Source organism: Pangasianodon hypophthalmus, chromosome 26 (genome assembly GCF_027358585.1).
Source record: "Pangasianodon hypophthalmus isolate fPanHyp1 chromosome 26, fPanHyp1.pri, whole genome shotgun sequence".
NCBI classification, from domain to species: Eukaryota; Metazoa; Chordata; class Actinopteri; order Siluriformes; family Pangasiidae; genus Pangasianodon; species Pangasianodon hypophthalmus.
Genome location: NC_069735.1, coordinates 14,915,646 through 14,937,740, shown reverse-complemented (window position 1 = coordinate 14,937,740; position 22,095 = coordinate 14,915,646). Strand labels below are relative to the sequence as shown.

The 22,095-nt window shown below is 37.9% G+C and overlaps 1 protein-coding gene across 1 annotated transcript; it reads right to left on the bottom strand.

Annotated features, from left to right (window-relative positions):
* Position 1: 1 nt before the first annotated feature.
* Positions 2–21,893, bottom strand: LOC113537613 (protocadherin Fat 4). The gene is made up of 30 exons (XM_026932194.3): positions 21,715–21,893; positions 20,567–20,635; positions 19,383–19,546; positions 18,157–18,201; positions 17,982–18,071; positions 17,780–17,869; positions 17,175–17,282; positions 16,049–16,162; positions 14,991–15,084; positions 13,835–13,947; positions 12,966–13,139; positions 12,709–12,837; positions 11,448–11,603; positions 10,464–10,644; positions 10,237–10,370; positions 8,414–9,364; positions 7,839–7,964; positions 7,458–7,694; positions 7,248–7,346; positions 6,928–7,103; positions 6,008–6,156; positions 5,588–5,895; positions 5,342–5,452; positions 4,866–5,057; positions 4,476–4,570; positions 4,049–4,213; positions 3,352–3,546; positions 3,125–3,196; positions 2,996–3,032; positions 2–1,306 (listed from the first exon to the last, which is right to left on the bottom strand). Exons 1-30 carry the CDS (start codon positions 21,779–21,781, stop codon positions 1,199–1,201), a joined length of 4,749 nt encoding a protein of 1,582 aa, XP_026787995.3. The 5' UTR covers positions 21,782–21,893; the 3' UTR covers positions 2–1,198.
* Positions 21,894–22,095: the final 202 nt, after the last annotated feature.

Sequence of the window (22,095 nt, the reverse complement as noted above, 5' to 3'; positions counted from 1 at the left end):
CTTTAACAGTCCATTGTGTTTATTGCACAATCCCACAGAAGTTCATTTTTACAACCATTATACACTCGACTTAAGTGAACTTGTATATTGTGTAGAATTACTTTAATACAGACAGGTAGAAAATTAGGTTTAATTACATTTTTATAGACAAAAAAAATATTTAAACATGAACCATTTATACCAGATATAAGGGTTGCAGTTCACAGGAAGTAGGACTGTATCGATCTGACAGTTTGGATCAATGCAACACTTGATTTTAAATAGATTCTTACTGAAAAAGGACAAACAACTGTTGTGTAGAAAATAATTCATATTTTTAAACAAATGTGGAAATAGTTTAATAGGTTAGTAAGTTAATTCGCTCTCAGATTGTCAGCACATTTTTTCACATATCGAGGCTACTAAATCGAATTGTATCATATAGCAGATTCAGTGATATCGCCAAATATTGAATCGTTGCCTTATTTATCGAAATCTTGTGGAAGCCTGACATTTACTCCTCCACTAGGAAGGTAAGTGCATGAATCCTAAATGTGGAAATGTTCCCAAATCAGTGTTACTTTAATTTGTACTTTGTTTTTTTTTTTTTAATACAAGCTAAACACAAGGTTCTCAGTGAAATTTCTGTTCCACTATTAACAAAAATCATTGTGTATTTTCCAGACTATAAGACACACACCACTAAAACAGATAAGGTCTTTTTGTCTGATGTAATGTTTGTACTGGCTCTGGAGCAGAACTTCAGGCTAGTTCAGCTGTTTTTCAGGACTGTATCATTTTCAATAAAGTCCTGGTTTAAATCCCGTTTTCATGCCTGCAAAATATGTCTGTATGTCCATCTTTATTTAAGAAAAAATAAATAAAAGTATCCCTATTTATTTAAATGTTAAAACATTCACTATAATTTACTTAGAGGGTTAGCATAGCGCTGTTTAACGTATTTCCTGGAGTAGCATGATTACCGTAAATCTGCTAACACAGTGGTATATGGACAAAAAGTGCATTACAGTCTAGAAAATATGGCAGCCAAATCCTTTGGAGTTTGAAAATATAAATACATGTATTTTGGCTTTTTTTTAAACAAGAGAAGTCAAAGTAAATCCCTCATGTGAAGGAAAAAAAAACCCATTATCTTCAGTTTGTTGGTGTATAAATACAGTCTCATTGATGTGTGTGATTTTAGACATGTAGCTGTTCGTTAGAGGGCAGAGATGGCGTTGGTGTCATCGTTTGAAGCCTTCACTGCCACGGTTCTCTTCACAGACACTTCTGATGCTTTTCTGTTGTTAGACCAGCTTTGCTGATCCTTAAACAAACCAAAAAAGAGTCAGTTAAGCAAGGAATAAAGCACTTAGGGTCATGCAGTTACAGGGAACTGATCAACTTCCTGTTTGTAGTGACATGCTGAAGTGTTTTGTTTCTCTTATACCACATCAGTGTGTGCCATAGTTGCACTTAATGTTGTGGAACATCCGCAAGACGCAAGTTAGTCCTGAAGATGTTCCCATGGTGGAAAAATTTTACCATACATTAACACTCCTTCCATAACTTTATTCAGAGCTGCTGTTTAGAAAATTAATCAACACCTTCCGGCCAATCAGAATCAACAATTCAACAGTGCTGTGGTACAAAACAATTTTTGAAACGCGGCCATACTGTGGACAATGTGGACAGTTTCTTGGTAATTCTGGCTAATCAAAAGTAAAGCTAAAGTTTGCATTTAGTTTTCTTGATCAAATATCAGACATTTCTTAAAAGGATAGTTTCATTAAAAAATATAACCAATCATCCAGTCCATGCTTGGTGTCTGCCTTTTGTTTCGCACAGGAGCTACGATGCTAATGATGGTAACACGCAAGGGAATTCTGTCTAACCTGCCCAAATCTGCATATACTGCTTTATTACCATTAGCATCATCTCCAGCTTTGCGCTACCTTTAAACATTAGGAAGTGTGGAGTTATAAGCAAACTGTTGGGATGAAAAGTATTCCTGTTTTCCAAGATGGCCGCCTCATGTTCTAGTGTTCACAGCAACATGGTGGAGTTTTGTTCGTGTTTGTTGAAGACAGTACGTCCTAACCCAAGACCTGGATGTGGTTTGAGGCGGAAACCTCTATTACTCGTTAGCTCCACAAACACCAGCACTGAATGTGCCTTGGCTGAATGACTGCATTTGGGGTAAGTGGAATTTGGAGTATGTGTTAGTCTTGATGCCCAAAGGATTCTGGGTTTTTCCATTAATATGCCGCTAACATAAGTCAGTTTTAATGTTAATGAGAAATTGCAGCCAGTCAGTTTATAAATGTTGAAACTTAAAAGCTTAAAATGATGTACATTATAACATACAGCTGAAGGTCACAACAGCTTTAGTCTCCGACTCAGAGGCTCCACCCATTGGAGAGTTTTGTACACTTTTCTGGCCACTTCAAAAGCTTCAAAATGCTTAAAAGCTTAAAGCCTGCAATCTTGTCATCTAGCCGTTTATCTTTGAGCTGGTTTTTAGAGGCAAAATTTTGACCATGTGACATAATGAGTATTTAGGAGCAATATACAGTAACTGAATTTTTAAAAAAAGTGCACAGACCCTGTGTTTAGGAATTATTAAAAAGATGTAGCAGCTGAGGAGCAGTTACATGTAGTGAGTAAACAACATAATCTTGCGTGTTTGCTGATGGATTATGGGAAAATATCCGTGGTTGGTCTGCCATGTCAGTCAAATCGCCACTTTCCTTGTAGAGTAGAAGGATCTTCAACACACAGAGGTCTGGCTTGCGAGACTAGATTAGCTCCCTCTGCTATTTTAACTTACTTATGATAGAGTGCTATCTTATGCTAGTCATTTCTTAGTCTGTTAGCTAGTGAACTGATTGCTAGCTACTGAGTAGTCTGCCATTGCACCAACATTTTCAATATTTTCTAGCAGCTCTTTTCTTTTATGATGACTGTTACCATTGGCAACGGTAGCATTTGGGATATAAGCCTGACGTTCACTTACCTCCTGTTTAGCTTTAAATGAGTCTTCATTAGTGATGCTGTAGAAGAAATTGAAACAAAATGTTAAACATGATCGATCTCCAACATGCTCTAAAGTCTTAAAACAAAATACATTGCTTCGAATACTTACATGCTACATCTCTCTGGCTTTCCTATGTTAAAACTTTCTTTATCTGAATCGGTATCTTTAATCTTCTTGAACCTGAGACAGAAAAAAAAAAATCATTCTAGTTCACAACACGTCCATAATTCAGCAACTAATCAGTAATTTCATTTGAGGAAAGTTTGGATGGTTGTTGTCTAACTATGTTGGAGGAGATCAGTAGCTAGTCAGAAGGCCATTGTCGAAGTACGTACTTTATCACACCAACCACCACCAGAGCGATAATTGCGATGACGCTGAGTGCTAACAGGACACCGAGCACAATAGCAGTTGTTTCGTTAGATTGTTCATCTTCCTGAGATTCTTGGTCCGGTTCTTCCAGTTCCACATCAGTACCGAATATTTTCTCCAGTTCAACTTTCACGCTCTCGCTTTCGCTCTTTAGCTTCCTGTAGAAGTTACAGCAGATGAGATTAGGTTTTTGGGAACTTTTCTGCTTAGAGAGAAAATCAATATATCCATTGCTGGTATGTGTAAGTAGACTCTGTATTTCACGTTAAAGATTTAGCATCTCTTATTGGCGTCATTTAGTTTAGTGTTTGTCCTGTTAGTGTTACTGTTGTTCAGAGTTGTACTTTATTTTTAATTTCGGTCTCTCTGTAAGGCCTGGAAAAAAAATCTTTGATGTTGAATTGACCACCACTGTAAGTTATGGAGTAGCACGGCTTCCATAAAAATACTGACACATTAGCATATTAATAAGAGGCTAACGATAAACATTCGGTCTGCCTTTAACTGGAAAAACTGCTGCTTGCATTTGTTTATAAGTCTTTCACATTCTGAATTCCCAACACTAATTATGAGTTCAGTGTTGAAATGAACTAAAAGTAACGGTGGTTTTGGTTACTGTATATACTGTCAACTATGACAGGTTGTTTTGCCTTAACTTACTCGTAGACTTTTTGGGTGCCGATGGTCTCTCCATTTGTGTCCACTGCGATGAAGCTGATGTATGTCTTCTCATTTATTTTCGTTACACGTGAATCTATCTTGTTTCCTTGCCCGCTTTGTATGCTGATGATGTGCACACTCCAACCGAGCACCTTCTCCAGAGACCTGAGAGAGAGAGCGAGAGAGTGTGTATGAGAGGAAAGATGGACGAGGGTGTAATAAAACCTTCCGCATGGTACTGATTTAGTGATGTTCTCTTGCTAGATGAAACATGATTTAAACGCCAGCATAACACTTCAAGCCTGCTCCATGTTAAAAAGTTAAGATATTTATCACTGGCAATTCAACTCCAATAAATGCGTTATCTTAAAGAAAATGTTAATTTTTAACTAGAACACTTGTAAATTCCTGAGTGGAAAGTACTCACTTCTGAGTTTCTGTAATCTTGTTCTGGACAGTGTGAACAGGCTGGTTCAGTGTGATCACCACGATGTTATCACTGGCGCTGTCTATAACGCGTACCTGGAAGAGTCACCCACAGGGTCACATGGTGTCTTTTTATTTGACTTGTTTATTTCTGAGCAAAAAAACAATCTGAACAAGGAAAAATCTGTTCTTCTAGTCACCCCTAACTGTACAGATCCACAACGACAATAAAGTAACACTGCTGACACTGAAACTGAGCCAAGCTGTGTTTTGTCGAAAATATAAACCCAACTGTAGTTAAAGCATTTTGCCAAAGTGACCAGGTTTGGCTGATTTATAGCAGCAGTGGATTGGTGCAGACAGTCAGGAAATTGTGCTGTTGAAGACCTGCCTGTATTTCAGCAGTTCCAGAGAGTCCGAGTTTATCTGTGGCTTTAACATGAGTGGTTACTGTTTCGCCACCCATTCCTGTTAAATCCAGCACGTAAACCTGACCAGACGTGCTCTCGATTCCCAGCAGTGAACTGGAGTCTTGCAGGGAGTAACTGAGCTCCTCAGTGTCCCGGATGTCAGGGTCCAACGCCTACAGGGAAACAAAAAGTACACCAGGGATTAGTCCAAGTTCCAATGGGGAGCTCAGCTGAGTGTCACTGAGACAGCCCCAGTGAATGAGGCGTGGCCTCTGTGCTTGTCAGTCGCAAAGAAGGAGGTGTGTCCTTACACTCATCATAGCTAGCTCACTCATCATAGCTAGCTCACTAAATCACATCAAAACAGCTCAAAATCCTATTGTGTTTAAAAACTGGCATCTTTCACACACTGGATCGCTGAAAACATATCAAAGCAGTACATGGCACTGTCTCCTACCTTCACGGTGACTACTGGATATCTGAACGGGGCAATGCTGAAGATTTCTGCCGTATACTTTTCATGTTCAAAGACAGGTGTCTCGTTCACATCTTCTACCTGAATCACCACCTATTGGGGCGCAAATAATAAGAAAGGACACATCATTAATTGAAGCCAAGAGCTATCTTAACCTTAACCTGCCTTTGGTCACGTTACTGAATACTGTTGGGTTTAGTGTTTAGGGCTGGATATATGGGTTAATACCGTAGTTTTAGCCTTGTTGGGAGGAGTCTCGGAGTCAGCGGCTTCCACGTAAAGGATGTACATTTCCTTTTCTTCTTTATCCAGTGACTTAAGAGTTTTGATAGCTCCAGTTTTGTCCACAGTGAACAGGTCCGTGTGCGACATCAGACTATAAGTGACTTGGATCAGCTGGCTTCCTCTTACTGCTTTGACCGTCCCTACATTTGTTTCACTTGGTTCATTCTCCTTTACTGAGAAGAAGTAGGTGGAGTTCAAAAAGGCGATGTTTTCCGTCGGCAGGATGGTTCTCACCTCGATCATGACCGTTGCTATCAAGGGAGAAAGATACGATCTACAAACATATCCATCTACATTTCCCATGAAATTTTGCGAGTGTAATTGCTGGGGAGAAAGTAGGCATGGGTTATACTCTGTACAGACCTGTACTGTTTAGGGGTGGTGTTCCATGATCCACTGCCAGAACGGTAAGCTGTATATCCATGTCCTCAGTGATGTTAGTAAGGTCACGAGTCCAGGTGATGTCTCCTGTCTCAGGATTCAAAGCCACCATGTCAGAGTCTTCAGAGAACCTGGATATAAAAACATTTACAGAACTCATCTATTCATTCATTTACTCATTGAATATCTTTTATTTAACCACATGTGGTGAAGACTTTCTCATTCATAATGTTTCTATTGTACATTCTAGTTATAACTATCTTTGTTCTCTATTATAACAGCATTATATTATATTATTTTAGTTGTGGTATGTTGTCACTGTGTGTAATTGTTGATATGGTGAAGTTTTCTGTAAGGAGACATTTATGTCACATTTTTTTGGAAGGAGTGTCCAGTGTCAGTGCTTTGTAACAGTCAGAGGTAAAGCTGTATCTAAGTTTTCCAAAGCAAGAGGGTCTTCAGGACAGAGGAGTATATGGTTTGTGATTTCTCAGTAACATGATGAGCTATAAACAGGGAATGACTATTTATAGCTGCTATAACATAAGTGATAACACAATCTAGCTTGTTTCAAGGATGTTCCACAACATTAAAATGTAACTACAAATGTGATCAAACGTATTAAATAAATAAAAATGATAAACATCCAGCTTTGTGATACAAGGAATAAAACACTTACAGTAATAGGAAAATAATCAACTTCTTTGTGGTAACAGTAAGTCCGTTTCCCCTTGAGCCCCATCACATCACCTCGTTGTTGATTATTTACCTCTTACAGCAAGTGATTTATTCCTTACTTGGACTCCACACAATCACTGTCAAGATTCTAGTCTTACTCTGTTGATGATATGGCACATGCTTGGTAACCCTTCACAGCATTATACATGCTTTCCCATGCTGACCTGTAGGCGACGAGAGAGTTGTTCCTAGTAGCATCTTGATCCGTAGCAGACACGGTTAACACCAGATCTCCTTTTTTAACATCTTTAGCCAAAACACGTGTTGAGTAGGAAGGCTGACTGAAGACTGGAGCGTTGTCATTAACATCAGTCACAATAACCGTCAGCGTGGTAATGTTCTAGGGGAACCAAGAGCAAATTCAGTTGACTAGCGATGTGTCATTACAAACCATGAAGGAAATTAGGTAGTTATATGATAGCTGAGGGCTAAAATTAGCCATTTTATTATTGGACTCTGTAAAGGCCAAAGAAAAATGATTTACCTGTCTTGGTGGCATGCCATAATCCGTCGCCACTAGGAGCAAATCGTACACCTCTTGTTTCTCTCGATCTAGTGTCCCAGTCACCATCAGAGTGCCATCCTGAAAGACAGAATAGTGAGCAACGTTAACACGGAATCTAAGGTTATATTCTGCATTAACAAGAACCTGTCTGCAGAAGAAATATGCTTTTGAAGGCTTTAACCCCCTCACCTTTTCAAGGCTAAAGACATCATTATAGGAGTGTGTGGTAAGGCTGACTTCTCCATTCAGGCCAATGTCACGGTCACTAACTTGGATTTGAGTCACCTCGCCTGTTTTGTCTTCAGGGATCATTATGGGATTTTGGAACTCTAGAAATTGTGGGTTGTTGTCGTTGACATCCAGAACCGTTATGTTGATCTGGGCCGTGGCGCTCAAGCCATTGACGGGCTGATCTACAGCCACCACCTGTGGAGGCAAAAATAAAAACAGGGAGGTTTATATCAGCTGGGAATTAGGTTCAAGCAATTTGAATTCCTGTTTTCAATTATTTGAATCAAATTGATCAAAAAAATATTATGGTGCCATGAGCGTAATGAAAATGAGTCAAACCTCTATAATATAGTTGGGTGTTGTCTCTCTATCAAGGCTGGAATTACTCAGCAGGTGGACCACGCCTTCGTTGTTAATACTGAAGACATTACTGGTCAAAAGGAAGTACCCATTGGAGAATCCACCCTTCAGAGGAAGGAAGCAGGAAAGAAAATATTAAAGGGATTAGAAATTCCCACTATACTGCTTAAACTGACATTCACTGAAGTTGGCAAAAATTACTATTGAATTTTACCCTTAACCTTTCAGGGAACCTTGATGGCATTGTTTGGTCAAATTTCTAAAGCACTAATTTGCAAACACAATAAACATCTTCACTATTTTTCCTCCCCAATTTGGTCACTTGCCAATTCCCAGCCACCGGCCAGCTCTCCCCTATCATATGACAGCTACCAGCCGGGGGAGGGAGATTGACACAGGAGAGACAGTATGCCATCCCTCCCACCCAGAGAAAATAGCCAATTTTTCTCGCTTAGCTCCTGGTCACGGTTGGCTGAGCCATCATCTGGATTCAAATCCGCCAACATGTGTATGTTTTAACATTCCTTTACTTTCCAATACTCCCTGTATCTTACCTCATTCTCATCCGTGACCTCCAGTGACACAAGTGGAGATCCAGGAGCTATATTCTCATAGACAGCCACATCGTATTGATCCTGGCTAAACTTTGGAGCTTTAGAATTCACATCTTCCACCAATACAACCACCATTGCACTGCCTGTACGAACTGGACTGCCTCCATCCCTCCCTTCCACCTCCAGGCTATATTTCTTCGCCTTGCTGTAGTCCAGCTTCTGAGCCACGCTTATTACGCCAGATACCGCATCTATGGAAAAGGCTTCAGGTGAAGAAGGTGGCTCCTGCTTGGCAATGTGATAGGTCACTATACCATTGAGACCTTCATCTTTGTCGGTGGCATTCACAACAATCACGTTCATTCCAGTGGTGGCATTTTCTAAGACGCTGGCCTCATACCGCTGTGTGGAAAAGATGGGGGGATTATCATTGACATCAGTTACTGTGACCACCACAGACGCCGCTGCTGAGAGAGGCGGACGACCTTGATCTTGGGCAACCACTGTGAGGCTGTACTTGTCCTGGGTTTCTCTGTCCAGTGCTGCTGCTACAGTGATTAAACCTGTTTCTGGGTTCATGCTAAACATCCCAGCTGAACCCTCCAGATAGTACCGTATTTCAGCATTTAACCCTGAATCTGCGTCCGTGGCTTGTACAAATGTCACGTTGGCTCCAATCTCTGCGTCCTCTGTGACGTTAATGGCAATTGAGCTGGAGGCAAACTTAGGACTATTGTCGTTGATGTCCAAAACTTCGATGTGAACCGAGGCTTCATCGCGGTTAGTGCCATCTGAAATAGACACCTGGACGGTGTAGTTCTTCTGGGCCTCGTGGTCTAGTTTAACTTTTGTCGTGAGCATTCCAGTCTGCTGGTCTATGGAGAATTTGTCTGATTCCGTCTCGACGGTTAAGGTGACAGGAACGGCCGAGGACACAGACAGGAAAGTTACCTGGAGATCAAAACATGGACATTGTAATCTTTAAACTTTAACTGCTGACAGGAAATAGACTTCCTTCATTTCATCCTCTTTCCTTGAAACCAAAGTGCCAATGATCTTGTAAATGATTAGCTTTTATGTTTCGTGGAGAAACCACAACTCTACAACGCTGTGCACAGGAATTAGTGTACAATGCATTCACAAAGATCTCTATTAGTAACCACAGAATTAGCTATAAGACAGACGTGTATCATGTTAAAGCTAGAGATGATACCCAGAATCAGTATTGGGTCAATTCCAGCAAAAAAATGGTGAACCAGATATCTGCAAAAAAGGATCTGATCCGTTTAAAAATATAACCTGAAATATCAGAGAATTGTTTGTAGCACAAAAACATAAAAAAGCATGGCATGACAAGAGATATCTCGAGCATGAGATAGCTGCATGGCCTAACGATAACAACAACTAACGATGTATTCAGCAAATTCTCTCAAGTCTCGTGTGTGGAAATACTTTACACTAACGGGCCCTTTTTAGATTTTTTAAAAAAAAGTTTACATATAAAGAGACTTTTAAGAGATCTTTTGTTAGGATTGATTTTATTATATTTATACTTTAGACATTACTATTTTTATTTATCTTTGCAATGTGTTATTCTTGTGTGAAAGAGGTTCGTTTTTAGCTATGTATTTTTTCCTGTGTTTTATATATATATATATTTTAATGCAAGTATTTGAAGTAAAAATATCAGATGGGTATCGATGTCGGTATCGATGTCGGCTGATGCTCAAGTTTTCAGTATCAGTATCAGAAAAGAAAAACTGGTATTATACCATCGCTAGTCAATTAGCCTGTAACTGCAATATGGAGTCTAAAAAGGTCACCTTGACAATTTCTGCCCCTGCCTCTTGCTCTTCCTCTACTGTCCCTTGATATGTTTTCTGAAGGAACTGTGGACGAGAGTCTCCAGGTGCCTTAATGTCCACGAGAACAGAGGAAGATCGGCTCACGCTGCCCCCTATAGTGATGGAGAGAATGAAAAACTTTACATGTGGACTTCTTTTTACATGTCCAATTCTTTTGAGAGGATGAAGCACAACACCTGACTTACCATCTTTTGCACTCACATACAACAGAAACTGGAGGATCTTGTTCTCCAGAAGTGGGATGGTCTTGTTTAACGATATCTCGCCTGTGTTTTCATTTATGCCAAAATAGCCCTCTTCATTCCCAAAGTCAATGAAGTATCTGATTTGCCCGTTCGGTCCCTCGTCTCGATCTGTTGCTTCTACCTATCCGTGGTAAAGACATAATAATGTCAGGACAAGGTTATTTCTAATGAAAAAAAAAACATGTTAATAGAGATTGAGCTATAGGCTTGAAAAAAAAGATGCAAATACATGAAAATAAAATGCAGTGAAGATGAAATCTCCCCATAATTATACAACAAAAGACAGGACACTACACCTAAAAAAAAGGAAGAAAATGCAAACGGGACTGGAGTCACTAGTACTGAAACACTGCAGATGTTATGCAGCTTCATCAGTTGTGGCAGAAATCACAAGCCAACATTATAATATTAAATTATTATATTAATTATGTGACTTTTTATAGTCATCAAACATTTTATCTGGCCACCTGTTTTCAGTGGGTTTAATCCAAAGCTCAGTAACTTAAATCAACTTAAATCTAATGACAGTAGTGGACAATTCATGATATTAAAAGCTGTAACAAACTATTAGGACCATTCTGTAATGTTTAATGGAAACCATTAGGCTAATTCTTATTAGGAGGAAATGTTTTCAGCAGCGAACTCTTTGACAGCACAACACAAAGCCGAGGAACAGACAAGTGATAAATATAGAATAATCCTGATTCCCATAGTGCTTTAAAAACCTGTAAAACATTCATCTTTATGTAGTTAAATATAACCACACACACACACACACACACACACACACACACACCCCTGCTGTATAATGGTGTTACAGTACAGCAGAGATCATGGTAACCTGAGTTATAAACAAGTCTGAGATAAGAGAATGATTCCTCTGTTGAGAAACATAATCAGATAACACAAACAATGAGGCGTCACCTTGACAACCAGCGTGCCAACAGTCTGATCCAAGGGAACTTTGCCCTCGTACTTGGTGTTTCCGAACACTGGACTGTTATCATTCTCATCCAAGAGGGTGATGTTCACGATGGCCGTCGCGCTGTGGGTGGAGGGGGGGTTCTCTCTCGCCTCGATCTGTTTTACGAAGAAAAACAGATGTTCAAGTAAATGCATGTGGTTAGCACATTCTCCACATTTTATCACAGCAAATCTGAATAATAAGGATTTCAGGACACTGGGTGACACTTTTTTTTTTTTTTTTTTTTTTTTTTTTTTTACAATACACTGTATTTTAACAGCTAATCCTTTCTCTTGCACTTTCTCTTCAAAATATTTACACAAATTTCAGATTTTCTCAGTATTCAGTACATCTGTTTGTTTCTCTAATGATAGCATGCACTCAATCTCTCCACAAGATTTATGTAGAACCTGATGATCCAACAATGTCAGATCAGATCCATCAGAGTGTCGTCTGAACAGCGCTTTAAAGGAAGTGATTAGACTCTAGGAAAATCTGACCTTTTGTACAAAGCACTTTATACGCTCAATGTCCCAATTTAGTTTACATTTATATAGTGACCTAGAAATAGTTCAGAATCTTGAATACTGAATAATCCTTTCCCTGTTTTACATTTTTCAAAATTCAAAAATGTGCTGATTATTTCCAGTTTTAAATAAATTTAAAAAAAATGCGGTGTCAGGTTTTTGGCCCACACTGTATCTATTTTTCACATTTTAGGATAATAGTAAAGACGTCAGAAATGAATGACAAATATGTAATCGATCTATTGTAATCTATGTGTTATTAGTTCGTGGGAGTGAATTTTACTCTACACTCTTATGGTCAAGAGAAAAGGCAAAAATTGACTGTATAAAATTAATGTTATACTCAATTACTAAAAATTTTCCACTCACTGTATCTTCAAAAAAAAAAAAAATCAGAAGTAAATGATAGTATTTTATCTCAGAAACCAGTGTTTGTTTGTTTGTTTGTTTTAGTAGATTTCTCTTAGTGTCTGTTAACTTTATTGTTGCCTTTAACCCAGTTCGTGGTTTCCCACATAAATCCATCACCATGGAAAAAACAGATTTTAGTGGACTGGAACTAACTCTTGTATAATGAATATATACAGTACAAGCTTACTGTATGTCTCTAAGAACCATTCTGTTTTTTTAATGAAATGTATCACATCTGTGATTTGTAAGACCTTTAATTCTAAGCTGCTTTGGCATACGTTACCTGAAAAGTAAAGCTTTGGGTGGTCTCTCTGTCCAGCTCGGCGGACGTCTTCACCGTGATGGATCCGTCTGGACTGATAGAGAAAGGAGCTGTATCTGGAACAAGCCTCAGCGTTCCCACGAAACCTCCCTGAGGATCAGAAAAGTCCATTTTTTATTAATCGACATGTTCAGTGTTGTGTAAATGCTGAATGTTCTACAGAACTTCTACTGGTTTTTGGAAAGTTTATGTAAAGCATCTCTAAAAGCCACACAAACCTGATCCAGGTCTGTGACTTTGGCCTGAAGAACGAAAAGGTTTTGGGGGAGATTTTCCGGTATAGCTGCAGTGTAGTTGCTCTGGTCAAACTTCGGTGCATTGTCGTCCACATCCTCAATGGTGAGGAACACGATAGCATTGGCGGTTTTAGTGACGTCGTCACGCTGAGCTGCCTGGAACACACACACATACATACACACGTTTGTCTTACAATCTTCCACTGATATAGTTATTAATCCAGCTAATTAATAACTATGCTACACCTAAATCTAACCGCAACCTTAACGTCGGTAATTAAAAAGGAAACCTTTTGGCTCTTTAAGGGTTTTTTTGTTGTTGTTGTTTTTTCCTCACGCAGATGAGACATGTCCAAAAAGGATCTAAACTGTCAGATATTCAGATAAAAATTGAATTGTGACTCTATATCTCTACAAAACCAGATTTTCATGTTCAGTTATTAATGTTTACAGATTAAAAGCCCATTATAACCCCATTATAACATGTGACCTATATTACAACAACTGAGTTTGAACCCTTGGGAGCTGAAGAAAGAAATAAAAATAATGTGTTTAGAAATGAGAAATAGAAGCAACAGGGACACAAAGACTGGAAGAAAAAGAAGAAAGGAATACCAAGAAACCTGAAAAATAATGTAACATAAATAATCATGTTTCATTATAAACATAATAAAAGTGCATCATACACTTTTAGACCATTTTTTGACCAATACTTGTGATAATGAAGGAGCATCTCTGATGAGTCTGATGCTAACAACTCATTAACTGTATTGTTGACTTTATTGTTCCAAAGTAAACTTTTGCACTCAATTGTTGATTTCTATAGTATGATTTTGTTGGAGAAACTCCACCTGTATTTGGAGCGTGATGGTTTCTATTTCCTCTCTGTCCAACGCCGTTGTCACTGAGATGACCCCGGTGTTCTGGTCGATGTTGAAGTTGGACTCATATTTATTTGGATTGACTGGGAAGAGCACGAAAAACAAAACACTTCATAGAACCAATATAATAAGACCTGGAGATATTAAACCAGACTGAATATTAGTTATTATTCAGCTGCACAGTAATGGCTAAAATCCTACATTTCCAGTACAATGTACAACAATAACAAAAAAAAACCTTTTTATTGCACTTTGACAGAAAATAGTTTCACATGACATGTTATAAACCTTTAAATCTCTTTAAAAGACAAGTTAAAACATGGATGGGGATTTTTAAATGTATCAGAAAAAATCAAATAGCTACAGTTCGGTGCAAAATTTTGCACCTCCTATGGTTTTGCGAATTTAAAAAAATATACATGCAAACTTTTGCAAGGTTTTGCAAGGTCGCAGCACAATTTCCAGGCCAGCTAAATCTCATCAAAAGACCTTAAACTAACTCACAATGTTTGAGCATTGGAAAAAGAAGACGTGTTTCTTTCTTTGCGTTGTTCACTGTGGTGCGCACGCATTTCTGATATCCTGTATCCGCAATATGTCTTCTTTTTATTGTGTTTTCTTTTTATTTATTATATCTTCTTCTATTTATTCTTTCAATATGTCACCATGTTTTTTAAATCATCGCCACTTACAGATATTATCCTCTCCATAATTCCTTTTTCCCCCTCTCCCAATCTTTGCAATATTTTCTTTCATATTTAGACCATCACCTTGAATTCTGACGGTATATCAGAAGGAACGCGTATAAGAAATGATTACTAGCCTCGCTACTCTGTTGGAACTCACTCTCCTGATGTGATCTTACACTTTAACTTTGTTTGCCATAAGTTTGTCTATGTCAGATATGATTTAATTTCGCTTAAGAGCTTTGAAGCAAGATCTTTGACTATTTTTAAACTGACTCAAATCCACAGAATTGCTCTTTCCAATCACAATCTTGTTCTAAAGCCAAAAATCGATTCTCAGTCACAGTTTATCAATTAATCGTTCTAGCAGCAGCAGCACGCAGCCATATCCCAACTCGGAAAAGAAACTGTAGAAGGAAGAAGAGTGTGAGATACTGTACCGGAGGTTATGCTGTAATCTAAAGACTGATTGATTCCCGTGTCTCCATCTTGAGCTTTTATAGCCTCTGGCGTGACTGTTTTGAAGGGTCCGACCTGAGAGCAGAGTTCAAGAAATACATTAATAATGCATGAAGAAAGTACTTTTAGCAAAATCCAAACAAACCATAGAGGAATGCATCTGGACACGAATTCAGGGATGAAATTTGTTTAAATATTATGAAAATGAGGTCAAAATGGAGGAATGTTTAAAAGTTCAGATCAAATACGCCTCATTTTCTTTATACTTATATAAATAAAATATAATCTATTGTTTTTGTCTTTCACTTTTAAATATGATTTTGTTCATAAAGCCTTCATGAGAATCACCACTTAGGGTTGGGTAACATTTCTGATGTGTGTATTTGAAATACATATTTGAAATTTGAGAAGACAAGAGAAAAATATAGTGTGGAATTTATATTGTGTCATGATCTATAAAGTGGCTAAAAATGCTGACAAAATAACAAGGGAGGAGACGCGACAGGTTCTGTGTAGCATGTCGCAAAAATAAATAAATAAAAATCATGACTGTCGTAGCTGGATGTTTGGTCATCAGCTTTTCATTAGCTATCAAGCTAGATGCTAAGCTAACAGGTGAAGCTGCTATGATCTGATATGAACTTTAGCTAACTCATGGAAGGAAAAAGAGCAGCAGGTAAACATTACAATAGTACATTAGAAACCACAGAGACGGTGGAACTGACTGACGCTTCGTGATTCACAGGTGGAGATTTTGAAGGATAGGCTCTGTAGCATTAGCATTAGCTATCACCCACCAGAACATTAGCATTACCTTCAACTGAAGAAGCATTTATGATGTGTTACTGCTCTTATAAATTGGGTTTCTATATGTTAAAACACAAAATCCTGTATTTTATTAGCCTTTTTTCAGTTGCAGTACTTAATTTTGACATTGTGGTATTTTGTATTATGTATCGAAACACGTTTTGATGTATTTTTAACCCATTCGTGTTTATTCTCAGACAGAAAGTGCAGAAAGTGTAAGTGACTGCTGTACCTGATTCTCAGGAATAGATGCCTGGTACAGAGCGTGATCGAAATACGGGTTCATGTTGTCAAAGTCTTGCACACTGATGGTGACGGAGGTGGTGTTGTACAGGTTCCCACGATCCTGCAGAGAACAGAAGGAAAGCAGCTGTACAAATCCACAACTGTGTCATTTTTGTAAAGGAACACAATAAAGGAAGAAACAAGTAACAAAAAAAATTTGAGTGACAAATTAGTCTACAGTCTTGACAGTCAAGTCCCTATTCAAGAAAGACAAACCTGCTTCAGATCTCAAGTAACAACAGACATGTCCGTGTCAAGTCCCAAGTAAAGAGACAAAGTCCTGGATCAAGTCCAGAGTAGAGACAGATGAGTCCAGGGTCGAGTCTCAAGTAAATTCAGATGAATCCAAGATCAAATCCCAAGTAAAGACGGACAAGTCCAGGGTCATGTCCAGAGTCAAATCCCAAGTAAAGACAGATGATTCCAGAGACGAGTCCAGAGTAAACACAGAAAAGTCTCACAACCTTATATCAAAGTCTTTGTCATTTATATCAGCCACCCATGGTTTCTCTAACCTAAAATCTCACCCAAACTGACATTAATTTTAGTAATTTTCCTAAACTTTAATCTTATTCACTAGTTGGTTCATTAACCACGTTTATCCAATTAGTTATTTGAAATCAAGACATTCAGGTATAAATGAAAGGAAGGTTAAAAAAGCTCAATAAATGTTCTGTGACGCAATAAAAGAAAAATCTCTGTAGATGTCGGGAAGTATATTTAATGAGATGACATTTCTGTGATATATAACTAAAAGAGGCCCAAAGTCAGATCTAGTACAGAGAAATTCAGGATAAAGTGTGTCAGTGTTTGGTTCCATAACAGTTCTTACTTTGTGAAACATCCCCTGGCCAAACTTCTGACGAGCCTCTGTTATACACCACAATAATAAAGAAAGATCTTGTTTTGTTTTTGGACTATATTCACATAAACCTGTACACATGATATGAGTTTTTGTCAGGGGATCTTTGTGCACTTTATCTGACTTTATCAAACACTTCCTGTTACAGCTACCGAGAGGTACTATAGTTGTTATATGGTGTAGATAACTGGTTCACAGGGTTAATGTTTACCTCAGCTTTCACAGTGAAGCTGTACAGACTGCCAGTGTTGTAGTTCAGCTGTTGGCGTAGTCTGATGCTCCCATCGTTCCGCACCTCAAACTCATTCGGCGCTGGAGGCTGGACAAAAGACCAAGTTAGACCAAGTTCAACCAACAATGCTAACGTAGCTAACAATAAATGAATACTGGGCATGATTGGTTTAATCAGTTATTCAGACTATTTATAAGTAAGGAATAAAACACTTGAGGTGTGCTGTTAGAGGAGGTAATAGTAAACGACAAGGTGATGTGATGCCATTAGCATCCCAAAGTTGATTAATTTCCGATAATAGCACATCCAGAAGTGTTTTATTCCTCTTATACAACAGCAACTTGGAAATTCTAACAATTTTTTTTTGTGACCATTACAAGCGCTGACACTGGAGACTCCTTCCAAAAATGTTAAAAAAAACAACAACATATCCTTGCGGAAAACCTTACCATATTGACAACTGCATAAAGAGGACTTAATTAACTTAAGAGAAAATGTGATGATGTTACTGTTTGAAATACAGTGTGAAATCTGCAGGGTTCCTTTAAACCAGCATTTAACACATTAGTGCTATTAAAACTCACCAGTATGGAATAAGTCAACATGCTGTTTTCAGGTGAAACGTCAGCATCGACTGCTAGCACCTTCAGCACCTGGAAACCCACCGCTTCAATCTGAACAAAAACGTGCGTATTAGTTTCTGAACTTTAAACCAAATCCTTAGAGAGATGGGAATGAAATGCTAATGATAAAACGATAGAATAAAATATGAAAAACTAACTTCACCTCAGACACGTTAGCCGTGTAGTGTGACACCTCAAAAATTGGTCCATTGTCATTGATGTCCACAACCTGGAGGGTCCGAATGTTCTTAAGCTATGATGAAAAAAAAAAATCTGTTTTAAAACCACATTTTTTAAAATCAATATTTCATTTCATATGTATATATTTCGTCACTTACTCCTGTATTTCTGCAGGTCACTGAATAGTACAGAACTCCACCAGACTAGAGGGAGAAAAAAAGCATTTATATCACTCCGTGTTTATTCAACATACTGTGTAAAAGAAAAAGAAGTTTAAGGGAAGATACCTTCAAAAAATAATGAATTGAATATCAAAGTAATGAGTAAAATGAGGTGTTTAACAGGAAAAAAAAAGTGAAAATAATATAAATAAGAGTTTGCCTTTGCATTTAAAACTGTGTAAATTTTCTTACGCAATCGTGCAATTTTTTTAAGAAAATTCGCCTGGAAGGTTTTTCTAGGCTTGTAGAACTTGTTACTGTTCTCATGTTTCACCTTGTACCTAAAAACACTGATTAAATCACCTTTACTCAGGACCTCAAACTGTTTATGGACAAAACAACATGATAAAATACACCAGTGTTCAATAAATCATTTGATTTATTACTAATACAGTTCCTCCGCCAAACAATGGACTTCATGAACAGTAAGCTTTGGTTGCTAAGCAACATAAGGGGCATAGATTAGACCAGTCCATGAACAGTAAAATGGCTTAACGATTAGGATTACTGCTTATTCATTAAACACAGTATGAGGAAATACACCAGTGTTCATTAAATAATTAGATTTATTTTGAATAATATTTGCAATAAACTATTCTTTATTCTTTATTTATTTGCAATAAAAAAATTCTTTGTAACATTTCATTTTGGAAAAGAATTAACCAACACTAATACTGACACTAATGCAGCAGGCATTAAATAGTCATGCAAGATAAACTTTGTGTAAATGGACCTAAGAATTTAGTATTTAGATTTATACATACATTAATATTTATAATAAATATTAAACAGATTTAAATCTGATCATTCAGGAGGTGTAAGATGTATTTTAACTACATCTTATACATCCATCTCTCCAAATCCCATTTGACACTTAAAAGCCCTAAGAAGTGATGCATGTGCTTTGTGAATGCTGATTTGATGTTAGGAGGAATAAAGACGGCACGGAAAAATCATGATTTATCACAGTTTTTTATATCTTAGTAACAAACCTACTGAAAGCAACTAACAGGTAAAATGTAATGAGCTTGTGGTTAAAATTTTATCAGGAATCAATCCAGATACAGGACACAAAGAAGTGGTCAGGTGTATTGGGGTTAAAGAGCTTTCAGGTTTGTTTATACTGTATATACAACAGAAGTGAGTGGAGTGTGAGTGGAGACCTCGCTCAGAACGTCAGCATCGAGAGATTTTGTGGTTCTGATGGTGGCAGTCGCAGCTCCAGGAACGTGGACCAGCTCCACAAAGGTCACGCCGATGGGGAAGATGTAAGCCTCCAGCTGCAGGTTATCACTGGGGCCGATGTTAGTCAGGCTCTCCACATCTCCTGTGGGCCGATTCACACCAATCTCACATCAGACCATCATGTAGGTACATTTTCAATCAAATAAGCAACATAGAAAATCATCAGTTTTTTTTTCTTACCTGCTTTAATATTATCAAAAGTCATTCCAAAGCATTCTGTAACATAGCTAGCTAGTTAGCCTACTTTACGTAGCCTGATGAAATAGATAGCACTGAGCTTGCTCACTAAATAAAGCACTGTGTGAAAAAACACGGGACGTGTATATCTTGTGAATAAGTTTTTTATAGTAGTTATCTAACTACACAGCAAAAATGATAGTGATTGAAGAGATCATTGGATGAAAAGTTATTTAAGATTTTTCATTATGAGATTATTATATAACAAATATAAAATCATTAAGCCTAGACATAGTTACTAATGTCGAGATTAAACTGTCTTATTCTTCTGGCAGATAGTTTTTGTTTCTTTCTAGGAATAAATGCTTAAATTAGGAAAACTATCTACCAATAGAACAAGACCATTTCTAGCTTGAAATGAATAAAAAATGTCTAGAAATAGGCTTAATAATCTAATAAAGAGTAAGATTAGTTGAATGTATGTATATTTTTAATTGCTAACATAACACTTTTGCAGTGTAACAGCGTCCTGCTAATGCTTAATTAGGGGTCCAAGCACCAAAGGTCCATATTCCTGCAGCGTATTCCTTCCTTCCCTCAAACCAAACCAGAAACCGTTAAGAACCAATAAGATTTTTATTTTGCTTGTTTACATAATGTGTAAAATATTTATTTGTTTCTCCTCCTATAAAATTGATCTCTCGAAAAGAGTGCTTGGACCCAAATGATGTCCATTTGCACATGAACCGATGGACAGGGGAAACGTTAACGAAGCTAGCTACAATGCAGCAATATAATCATTGTATATTTGACTACTAGTAGCCCAATTTCATTCTGTTATATTAGAAATAACACAACGATGGAATAGTTTTGCAGGTCTTTATAGAGAGATACATTCATTTCGTAGACTTGTATATTCTTTTACCTTCAAAGCCCTCTGTAGTAGAACCCACGTTCTGGTTACTTCCACTTGCGCAGTTTATCGCTGAGGTACCTGAGGAGGCAGAGAGCTGATAAATTAACCACGTATTTATTCTTCTCTGTCCCAGACGCTACGTTTCTCTCCTATTTACTGTACATTCATCTCCAAGTGATTATATTCAGCTTCAAATGAGAAAGGCAGGGTGAGAGAGAGAGAGAGGAAGACCGAATATCATAGTTTATTAAGTATATAACTGCCACAATAAATTTATAATATTTAAACCTAGTATGCTAGGTTAACCAAGAAATACTTATGAAACGCTGGAAATTCTTAAAGCCCTGAGTGTCTACTTTCATATGAGCCATTAACCACTACTGTGGAGTGTGAAAACACAAATATATTCAATGCTGAACAACGGCAGCCAGGCGGAAATTCCATTTTTGGGCCTCTGGTAAGAAGAGTTAATATGTATTTTCACCTGGAGTGTAGTTTTAAAAAAAAAAAAGCTTTAAAATACACTACTTGCATCTTTTTAGGTCAAAGATACTAAAGGTACTAAAGGTGTACAGTTGATGGTATCGCTTCAGGTTGCGTTACAGTAAGTCATTACCTGTCGCATTGACGGACAGGGCCGTAAAAATTCTACCATTTTAATCCGTCTATTTTAATCCATCATCTTTTTTTTAATTTGCCAGCTGAACGATCGTGTAGAAGTGTGTGTGCAGTTCTGCCACTGGTGCTAGCTGTTGTGTGTCCGATACCATGTACATCTAGATTGAATATCCACCAAAATGACGGATGGCCTTCAGAATTTTCCGTCAGTGCTTTTAAAATTTGGTAGATGGCCATCGGTTAAGGCGACTCCTGCTTACCAATCAATGTAAATTACACCTTACAGAAGTACACCTTTTGTTAACGTTACAGATGGCGTATTAATGCTGAGGTTCGTGGCCTAGTGTCAGTAGAGAGAACCTTTATTTAAAGCTTTACTGATATCATTTTACTGATATTCATTAAATATTACTCAGTCAAGTCCATAGAAAAACAGCACAACTGAAGTGAAAAAAAGCTTTCTTGCTTGTTTTTAGACCACAATGTCACACAGTCAGGTTGCGTAGTAATATTAATTGCTTCAGGTATAAGTGACTTACCAATGGCAGCCTGTGTGGTGTGAACACACACGCAGGCCAGAATCAGAAGAGCGCAGAATACGTTCATATCATCCACCAGTGTGTCTCCTCTGTCTCACAAGCCGAGTGAACCTCACAATTCAGATGAGATGTGAGAAAAAGTACAGGGTGGATACAGCAATCTAGGCTGTCCATAATCTACTCCCCCCTCCACACACACACACACACACACACACACACACCTCCCTCTCTATCTTTATCTATCTCTCTTAGTGCACTGCTCATCATAAACTGTAATGACAGTATGCGAGGTTCAAAGGTCTCAGAGCCCAGTAAATGTCAGTTTTACAGTATGCTCTAAGGTGTGTGAGTGTTTTAGGGAATAGAAACTTATAGTCATGC